The 10,399-nt window shown below is 35.6% G+C and overlaps 1 protein-coding gene across 1 annotated transcript in view; it reads left to right on the top strand.

Annotated features, from left to right (window-relative positions):
- The window catches only part of NEK1 (NIMA-related kinase 1), a 156,074-nt gene that overhangs the window by 51,703 nt on the left and 93,972 nt on the right, over nucleotides 1–10,399 (top strand). Inside the window, exons 12-16 of the mRNA XM_014535229.1 lie at nucleotides 853–1,004; nucleotides 9,384–9,443; nucleotides 9,684–9,743; nucleotides 9,838–9,885; nucleotides 10,049–10,123. Coding sequence (XP_014390715.1) covers nucleotides 853–1,004; nucleotides 9,384–9,443; nucleotides 9,684–9,743; nucleotides 9,838–9,885; nucleotides 10,049–10,123 — 395 coding nt within the window. The remainder of the gene's footprint in view (nucleotides 1–852; nucleotides 1,005–9,383; nucleotides 9,444–9,683; nucleotides 9,744–9,837; nucleotides 9,886–10,048; nucleotides 10,124–10,399) is intronic.

Raw genomic sequence — 10,399 nt, 5'->3', positions numbered from 1 at the left:
CATAGTGGTTTGAGTTGATTTCTGGGTTCTCTATTCTATTCCATTGGTCTATATATCTGTTCTTGTGCCAGTACCAGGCAGTTTTGAGAACAGTGGTTTTGTAATACAGCTTGATATCTGGTATTCAGATCCCTCCTGCTTTGTTCTTTTTTCTCAGGATTGTTGCAGCTATTCGGGGTCTTTTTTTTATTTGAGATGAATTTTTGGAGAGTTCAGTAAACATTCTTCTTAACATAGATAGCCCTCTAGATAGTTTGACCACTTTATATTCCCACCAGGAGTACTAAAGGTACCTGTTTCATGGGATCCTTAGATATAATAATTATTTTAAAGTGTGTGTTCTTCAGTAAGTCTGTAAGTATAGACATTCAGACTGTATATGAAGAAAATATTAAGCAGCTCATAGCTATAGAATTAATGTTTAACAGTTGTTCTTGAAGTTTATATTCTGTTTTTGAAAGTAACTTCTAAAACAGTGAATGTTCTTTTTAAAATTTATCTTTAACAGCTTTATTGAGATGTAATTCACATACTGTTCAGTTCAGTGCTTTCTAGAATATTCACAGGTAGGTGCAGTAATCACCTACAGTCAATTTTAGGGATGTACTTTTTTTATATGAGAAATTTCAGCATCTTATAGGAGTGTGACTTTTGCTTCTTTCAAAAAGTGGCTTTAGAAAAATAGTTATAATGAAGGCATTGACGTGTGCTAAGGAATTATATGTTTAATGAAAAGTTTCAAACTACATGCTATTTAGACTATGAAAATGAAAAAGTTCTATCTTGAAGAATTTTGAAATTAAAGATTAACATATAGAACTCTAGAAAAATTATTTTTATCTTTTCATGTAGCTAAAAGACCAGCCTCAGGACAAAGCTTGGCTTCTGTTGTGTCTGCTCAGCAAATTACAAAGCCTGCTGCTAAATATGGAGTGCCTTTAACATATAAGAAATATGGAGAGAAAAAATTACATGAAAAGAAGCCACTCCAAAAAAATAAACAGGTATGATCGTGTTACAAACTGTGTCATTAGTAACAAAAATCACTTTGACCTTTTTTTTTTAATTGCAGCTCATTTCCATTATCTTGACATTCATAGGATTGTTTTTATTTAGTTACTAAAGAACATTGTTGTTGCTCTGCTTCACCAGTCTTCCAAAACCAAGAGGACTTAACAGAAGTCATAAAGAAACATTAAGTAGATAAATTAACCAAAGTAGTTAGCACGTTAAAAAGAAAGTGATGTTATAAATGAAATAATTTTTTAAACAACCTAAGCAGAGCCATTTGTGTGTGTGTGTGTGTGTGTGTGTGTGTGTGTGTAAAACAAGTAAAAATCTGTGATGCACTTGATAAAAATCTGGGAAATTTTTGTATTTGAGAATTCACAAGCAGATAAATATATCCACAAAACCCACTTACACTACATTGTCAGCAAAATTCCTTGTATTCTAATCTTTTAAAGATTGCCCTCACTGCTCTTGTTCTAAAGTCTGGCTTGTCTCTGACCACACTGTTGTGCAGCTCTTTTACTTGGTCACTACTTTCTTTCTAATCCCTTATTACTGCTGAGTCTAGGGTGGGGTGAGGGAGGTGTTTTCCTTCTCATTGCCAGACTATTTCCTGCTTCCTAACCTCTCACCTCTTCCCCAAGCTCTGACACTTTTGCCACTAGACTAAATCACCGGCTTACCTACCCACCCACCCCCACCACCATGTTAGGGTCATCTGCAGACCCTCATTTTTGGAAGAGTTTAATACCTGACTCACTATCATCACTCTTGATGATTTTAGTATCCCAAAATGATGACTGTTTCAATAGTGCATGGCCTTTTATTTTCTTGATTGTTCTTTTTCAATGAATGGTCTTGTCTCCTACCATACCTCAGAACTCTCATCTGTAATATGCCATCAAATTTGATAATATTAATAGTAGCAACTATTCCGTCGTTGCAACAATAAACATCCCACTCCCTGACCATTACCTCCTATGTTTTCTGCGCATTCCTCAAAGACTGCCTCCAAAAATGTCTTTGTCTTATTTGGACCTGTGGAACTTGTTTTTCAATGCCCATTTCCTCCTAGTTTATATTTTCCTCTTCTGGCTTAAATTCCATATCAGCTCTCCTGCCCTATTGTAGCTGTGCTCACTTTATATTTATAACCAACAATGTCAAATGAGCACCTTCTGGCTACCCTATGATATTTCCTCAGTCCACTTACTCTCCCATTTTCTAGATGATGAATTTCTTTACCTCCTTGTTTTTCACTTCAGACTAATGATCTTGCTTCTTATCTCACTGAGAAAATAGAAGCCATTAGAAGAAAATTTTTCTACCTCACTTCTGCCAGTCAGTCATATCTGTTTGAAATAGTCTGCTTTTGTTTCTTGTGTGTGTGTGTGTGTGTGTTATAGCTAGTGTTTAAGGTTATTATTATTATTATTATTATATTATTATTTTCCTTCTTTGGGCTCTCTTCTACATCATCATATTTCTTCTCTCTACTGAGTCATCTCTGTTAGCAAACAAACATGTTGTGTCTTTAGTCTCTAAAAAAAAAATCTTTCCTTATCTCCCATACCTCCTTTCAGCTGCTTCCCTATATCCATCTCTGCTTCCTTTAACAGCAGAACTTACCCAAGGCATTGTCTGTGCTGTCTCCCACTCCTCTTCTCATTTCCCTTTGATCCATTCCGCTCAGGGCTTCCTCGTCAGTTGTTACAACATAGCTCTTGACTAGGGCATTAGTGGCCTCCATGCTGTTAAGTCCAGGGGTCAGTTGTCTTCTTCTCCCTCAGCTTCTGATTCACTTGATTACCCCCTTCTTCTTTAAGCATTGTCTTCACTTGAGTCCAAAGTGTTACATTCTTTTGTTTCTCCTCCTACCTTGTTGACTGCTTATCTCAGCCTCCTTTGCAAGTTCCTCATGTCCCCGACAGCTTCCTTCTTGTACTAGACTCTCTCTCTAATTGACAGCATCTATAAACAGACACTCAAATTGATATCTCCAGCCTGGACTTCTTGCCTGAGCTCTGTCTTCATATCTCCAATGGGATTTCTAATAGGCACCTCAGAATTAACATGTGTAAAACTGAACTCCTGATTCCACCTCCTTCCCAAACTGTTCCTCTAGTTTCAGTAAATGGCAACTCAGTCCTTTCATTTGTTCTCATCAAAACCTTTGGGGTCATCATTGCCAACTCTTTCAACATCACGTCCTAGCAACCCTGCCTTCAAAATACATTCATGGCCTGATTGTTTCTCATTATTTTTTCACCACATTAGTCCTCCCCACCCCCCTCATCTTTCACCTGGGTTATAATAGTAACCTCCTGGCTGATTTCACTGCTTTCAAACTTAGGTTTTTCAGTCTGTTCTCACTTGAGCAGCCTAAATGCTCCTTTGACAACAAAGGTCAGATTGTTGCAGTTTCCTCCTGGAACTTTGCAGTGGCTTTCCGTCTCTCTCAGGGTGAAGCCAGCGCCCTTACAATGGCCTGCAGAGCCCTCTGATGCCCCCTTACCTCCCTGAGCCTCACTTTTCGGCCCCCCTTGCTATTCCCAGTGCAGCCATGCTAACTGAACCTCGTTGCCTTCAAACATGTCAAGCCCTTAATTGAAAATACAAAAGTGCATTTGTACTTTCTATTCCCTTTTCCTGGAGGACTCTCCCTTGAGAAAACTGTGTAGTTTTCTCTATTAGTTTTTCTCCCTTGAGAAAACTGTGTAGTTTTCTCTATTAGTTCTTTCAGGTCTGTGCTCAAGACCTATGAATAGAGCCTTCATCCTTGACAACTGTCCCTCTCCCCACACCCAGAGTTCTCTCTGCTCTGTTCTGCTTTGTTTTTTTCCACATTGTCGCTATCTAATGCTCTATGTGTTTTTTCTTTATTTGCCAACTGTCCGTCTCCTCCGTAACAGAGCAAAAGCTCTTGAGAGCAAGGAGTTTTGTTGTTGTGTCCACTGGTTCTGGACAAATAGCTTAGACTTTTCCAGGTCATTCAAATGTTCTTTAAAAGAATGAATAACAACCAAATCCCTCTACAGAAGCCATTTTGTTACTTTTGTTAGCAGATAGATAACTATTAAGAAACAAAACCTGGAGAGAGAAAATGATAATGGTTAAGTCTCTTGAGACCACTGAAAGGTGTGCTTATTTCATATGGTCAACAGGAAAAAAGTAGTTTTAGTAACAATTTTGTTTAGTTAGTAAGATAAGTAGTCTGCTAAAATTATTATTAATAGTAGTACTAAAGATACTAAAACAGTGGTTCTCAACCTTGGCTGCACATTAGAATCACCTGGGAATCTTTTTAAAATCCTGATTTCTGGGCCTCATCCTCTGGAAATTCTGTTTCTTTGTTACTAATGTTGTGGCCCCACCCCAAAACAAAGAAACAGAATTTCCGGGGGGATGAGGCCCAGAAATCAGGATTTTAAAAAAGATTCCCAGGTGATTCTAATGTGCAGCCAAGGTTGAGAACCACTGATCTAGATAATCTTTGAGGTCTCTACTTCAGCTGGTCAAAATGTCTCACAATCTTGTATGAGTTCTGGATATTATTCAGATTACCACTCATGGTACTTTGCTTGATTTTGACCCTTTTATGTAATGGTGTTTACTTTGAATTTATATTAGTTCACACAAACACTCCATCCATGCTTTTGTTCCGGCCCTCCGGTCCAGTTTAAGAACCCATTGTGGCCCTCGAGTCAAAAAGTTTGCCCACCCCTGGACTATACCATGTATACGCTTTTTCTTTCTTGTCTTTGTTCATTAGGTAGCCCCTCCTTCTTTTTAGATGTTCTTCTTTTCTTTGCCTCTTTCTGTGTGGCTAAGTACATGTCACATGGACACTGGATTATTTTGTAAGTCCTTAGAAAATACAAAGTAAAGACCATATTTCTTCTCTCCTCAAATCTTACAGTCCAAATAAAGAGACAAAGGCCTGAAAAAAAAATGAGCAAGTTGTGTGATGACTGCTCACTTTGTTAGCTTTAGATTATATATCCTATATCAATGGTCCTCAAACTACGGCCTGCGGGCCACATGCAAATACAAATACTGTATTTGTTCCCGTTTTGTTTTTTTACTTCAAAATAAGATATGTGCAGTGTGCATAGGAATTTGTTCATAGTTTTTTTTTAAACTATAGTCCGGCCCTCTAACGGTCTGAGGGACAGTGAACTGGCCCCCTGTTTAAAAAGTTTGAGGATCCCTGCCTATATAATAAAAGAGTAATAATGCAAATTGACCCTAATGGGAGAACGACTGGTTGCTATGACGCACACTGACCACCAGGGGGCATACGCTCAATGCAGGAGCTGCCCCTTGGTGGTCAGTGCACTCCCACAGGGGGAGCTCCTCTCTGCCACAAGCTGGGCTGACGGCTTCAAGCGCAGTGGTGGTGGCGGTAGCCTCTCCCACCTCCTCAGCAGTGCTAATGTTGTCCAACTGCAGCTTAGGCCTGCTCCCAGCCGTCAGTCGGGCATCCCCTGAGGGGTCCTGGACTGCGAGAGGGTGCAGGCTGGGCTGAGGGACCTGCCCGAGTGCATGAATTTTCGTGCACCGGGCCTCTAGTAAAAATATAATGCTGGTATTATGGCCTGGGAGACTGTCACATTGGCAATGTGACTTTGGTGTTCAAAGCTCTTCACTGACTGCCCTGGTTAGGTGGCTCAGGTGGTTGGAGCATCATCCTATGAACCAAAAGGTTGCAGGTTCAATCCCTGGTCAGGGCACATACTCAGGTTATGGGTTTGATTCCCAATCAGGGCATGTACAAGAGGCAACCGATCAGTGTTTCTCACATTGATGTTTCTTTCTCTCTCCATGCCTCTCTCCTTTAAACCAATTTAAATTGATTTGGTGAGGACTAAAAAAAAGTTCTTCACTGATCTAAGAGAGGTAATAGTAAGTACCTCAAATACAAGACCTTTCTTGTTTCTTCCCTAAATGTACCCTCCCCCAAAAAAGGCAGGAAAATAATTTCTTCCTTATTTAAACTGCTTTAGCACCTTATTATATTCTCTTGTTATTTTTTTAGACTGTCAACTCTCTGAAGTTAGGACCATCTTTTATACAGTTTGCACAAAGTAAGAGTCTAGTAAGTTTCTTTAAAAAAAAAAGTGAAGAAATTATAGAATAAAGTGAATTCCAAGTCAGTAAAGCAATATCCTGTAATTTTTAAGAGCCGTGAATAGGGTTGGTTAAAGGCCAAATAAAAACCCTGTTTTTAGGCACAATCAGCAGGCCAGTATTTTTGAGCTTTCATCCCTATTGCCTAAGATAACATTATTTCAGTGTAAGGTGATGAAGAGAAATTTGAGCAGAAAATGATCCCTTATATATATATGTTTAATTCTTGAGCTAGAAACTTGATTTCTATTAGAGTTATTTGGTTCTTTGAAGTAATTTCAGTAGTATAATTTTGATCTGAATTTTATTCTATAAAGTATGTATTTCAATAAATTTGCTGTGGTCTTTTAGTATACTTTTGACAGTTTTATAAAATGAAAGGAAAGGAACATATTCCCAGTAGTCAAACATTACATTTATATTGCCTGTATTTTTAATGTAGCTCTGATTTTGTATTTTGATGTTTTTATTTAGTGTTATATATACTTTTTGTACATTTTTCTTTATTATTAGTGATTGTATTATATTTCATTGATATGAAATTAGTCAGATTGCATTCTTATGAATGTCTTCTTTTTTAACAAATCATGCCCTGGATCAAAATTGCTTTGGAAATGTTTTATGTCTTCTAATGGAGTTCAGTGAAATATGATTCAAAGTAAAGATAATTCATAGACAACTTTTGAGATGTTTATTCCAAAATGGCAGTTATTACATCCACAATTCATTTTAACATTTGGCTGTACACATGCAGACTTTCTGGGAATGAATCTATCATTTTGGGGACTATCTTTATATTAGCTCAATAAGGAATGTACACATGGATGGACATGTAGATATGCAGTTGTCTTTTCTCTTGAGCAAGTTTTAGCCTGACTGAATGGAGGGGTTGGAACTCTTGGTGAAATTGGATTAATGATATAACAGAAGGCCCTTTACGTTTGGGTAGGATTGTAGCCAACTATATAATCTATTCTTTCATGTGGCTGATAGAATCAAGAAATATATTGGTTTTCTTAATGTTTCTCTCATTTTCAATTAATATTATTCAGTATGCAAGAGCAGTATGCTCTGATATGTTAAGATTCTAGTTAATAATATTCTGAATAATAGATATTCTATCAAATATTCTGAATGACCCATAAAGGATTTAGATGATAATTATGTGTTCTGGATTTCAGGCAAGTTGTTGTCCTTAAACTTTTTAGGCAAACAAATATGATTTTCCTAAACCAGAACAATGAGAACTAGATAATAATCAGTACTTGAAATATCATATAGCTTATTTTAATACATACCACTTAAAACTACATTTGTATACACACAATGTGAATGTTCTTAATGCTACACAACTGTACTTAAAAATGGTTAAATTGGTAAATGTTATGTGTATTTTACCACAATAAAAAGTAGAAAAAAATTTAAGAGGAAAAATAATAAATAGAAAAAAAGAAGTGGCAATCAAATGTCTGAAAAGTTTTTCAAATCTAACAAAATATTGGAATTATTTTAAATAAGATTTTCAAAATAAGTTTTTTCCCCCTGGGTTTTTACATGACTGTTTTTTATAAAGACTTAATTTCCCCCTGGAAATCTAAAGAAGCATCTTTTAGATTTTTTAACTTTCTATCAAACTTAAAAATGAGTTCATAAGGAAAACCATATTGCTTAATAATATTGTCTTTCATTTAATTTTAATTTCAAAATTTAAGCGAATATATATTACATTATTACTCAGCATATCATAAAATACTTACATATCATAAAACTGTCTTTGCTCCAACCCCTGTAAGTTATATTTTAAAGGCTCTGTTAAAACAAAGAAGTAGTTATTAAGCCACCAGAGGGCGCTCCATGAACACATTTCAGTATTTTGCCTCTGATTTTAAAAAGAAACACAAAAACATTTCTCTTAGTATGGATGTTTTATGTTACCATATTTTTCTCTTCTGTGTAGACATAGTGTTCTGAAAGTACCTGTGTGATCTCAGAGGAACAGTTTGATATTTTTATTTTACAAATGTTTGAGTTCTTATATGTAAGGCAATATGGAACATTAAAAGGTGAATATAACTTACGACTTCTTGTAACTTACCCTAGAGTTTGTAGGTATCTTATTTAAACATTCTCTTCTTATTCTACATTATTGTGTAACCTATTTAAAAGCTGATCATTTACAGTAAGAATCTGTAATACTTGCATTAATATTTTTAAATTGTTTGGTGTTTGTGGTTCACCAATTTTGATACCGGTGTTAGACCTGCCACATTGGAGTTACCTGTGGAACTTGTCAATATATAGAAAGCAGGGCCCCAGGTCCAAAAATTATGATTCATCAACTTTTTGGGATATGTATTTTTTAAAAATAGCTTTATTGCGATATAATTCATATACCATACAATTCATCCATTTAAAGTTTGTAATTTAATGATTTTCAGGGTATTTCCAGAGTTGTGCAACCATCATTGCAATCAATTTTAGAACATTATTATGACACCCTAATCTTCTCCCCATTAGCATTCACTTCCCATTTGTCCCCCACCTCCATACCCCTCAGGAACCACTAATCTACTTCTGTCTCTATGTACATTTGCTTATTCTGGATAGTTCATATAATTGGAATCATACAATATGCGACTGGATTTTTTTATTTAGCATAATGTTTACAAGTTTGTAGCATGTATCCATGTTGTAGCATGTATCAGTACTTTATTCCTTTCTATTGCTAAATAATATTCCGTTGTATGGAAGGAATGTGTATTTTTACAAAGCTTCTGAGTAGCATTTCCCACTAGTTTTAAATTTTATATAATAGAACATACTTTAAAATGTTAACTGTGTATTTGTAAACTATGAAGAGCAATATCCACAGTGGTGTTTTTTTTCCTTATACTTCCATAACAGTGACCCCAGAACTCTCTCTTGACTATTTAAAAACTGTGGAGTGCTCTCTATTAGTAGTGGCAAAATTAGTTTAGTGGATGAAGAGCAGGGACTTTTTAAAAAGGGGATAGAATGGAAAGTAACAGAATCTACTAAACATAGTAAAGTTATTTTATGAAACTTTGGAAGTGTGTGTGTCTTTACTGGGTCTGGATGTGAAATATATTTATTATTGCTGGTTACTTTTAGAAAAAGCTTGAAAGCTACTGTTCTTTAAGTATATCAATGTAGAAAACAAATGCAGATAGAAATGTAGATAACAAATCCTTATCTAATTTGTAGTTTTACTTTTTGTCCAGGCCCATCAAACTCCATTGAAGAAAGTGAATCCTGGAGAAGAAAGGAGGAAAATGTTTGAGGTATAAAGACATCTGTCTGCTTATTTTAAAGCTTTGCAAAACTAATTATAAGAAAAGAAACAAAAGCTATAGAAAAACCTCCAAACCTTTCCTCCTTATTTCTTTATAAAAAAAAAAAAATACCTTTGACATTTCTTTTTTACCTCCCTGGGCATACCTCTACCTTTGGTGTGCTAACTTTCCTGATGTACTGGAAAAAGTAGAAATTATTATTGATAAAAATGTTCTTGTTTATTTAAGGAAGCAGCAAGAAAGAGAAGGTTGGAATTTATTGATAAAGCAAAGAAACAAAAAGATCAGGTAGTTTTTTTTGCTCTTATTCTTCTTCCCTTGCCAAGCTGCAGATGGTATTAGTTTCAAGGTTCTAAGAAGTTTGTCTTTAAAATTGTTACAGATTAGTTTATTGAAGGCTGAACAGATGAAAAGGCAAGAAAAGGAAAGGGTAAGAGGATAATTCATTTTTTCCTGGTATATTCCACTCTCTCCCCACAAACACTTTTTTAAAAAAAAACACTGATTTCCATTTCATCACTAAATGTATTTTATGTATTTTATATTAAATACTTGAAATGGTGTTTTGTTTGTTTGTTTCTTTTCCCCCAAAGTTGGAGAGAATAAATAGGGCCAGGGAACAAGGATGGAAAAACGTGCTAAGTGCTGGAGGAGGTGGTGAAGTAAAGGTAGGCACTTGATACCAATATAGTACTGCCACTCTTTTTCTAGTTTCACCTTGCTCTTTACAATATATATAATTGGCTCTCCTTAGGTGTACATTTAATCTAGAATTCTTCAGCCTCTATTATGAATTCTTAGTTTTTCTGCATTTATTTGATATGTAACTTGTATTGATAACTAGTATGTGACTGGCAATTGCTTAAACATTTTTATGTAAAGGCTGTGGATACACTGTTCCTGCCAGAAGAATCTATTTAAAATCAAATCAAATCAAATTTGCC

Source organism: Myotis brandtii, unplaced genomic scaffold (genome assembly GCF_000412655.1).
Source record: "Myotis brandtii unplaced genomic scaffold, ASM41265v1 scaffold14, whole genome shotgun sequence".
NCBI lineage: Eukaryota > Metazoa > Chordata > Mammalia > Chiroptera > Vespertilionidae > Myotis > Myotis brandtii.
Note: the sequence above shows the minus strand (reverse complement) of the source record. Positions and strands in the feature narration are given on the sequence as shown.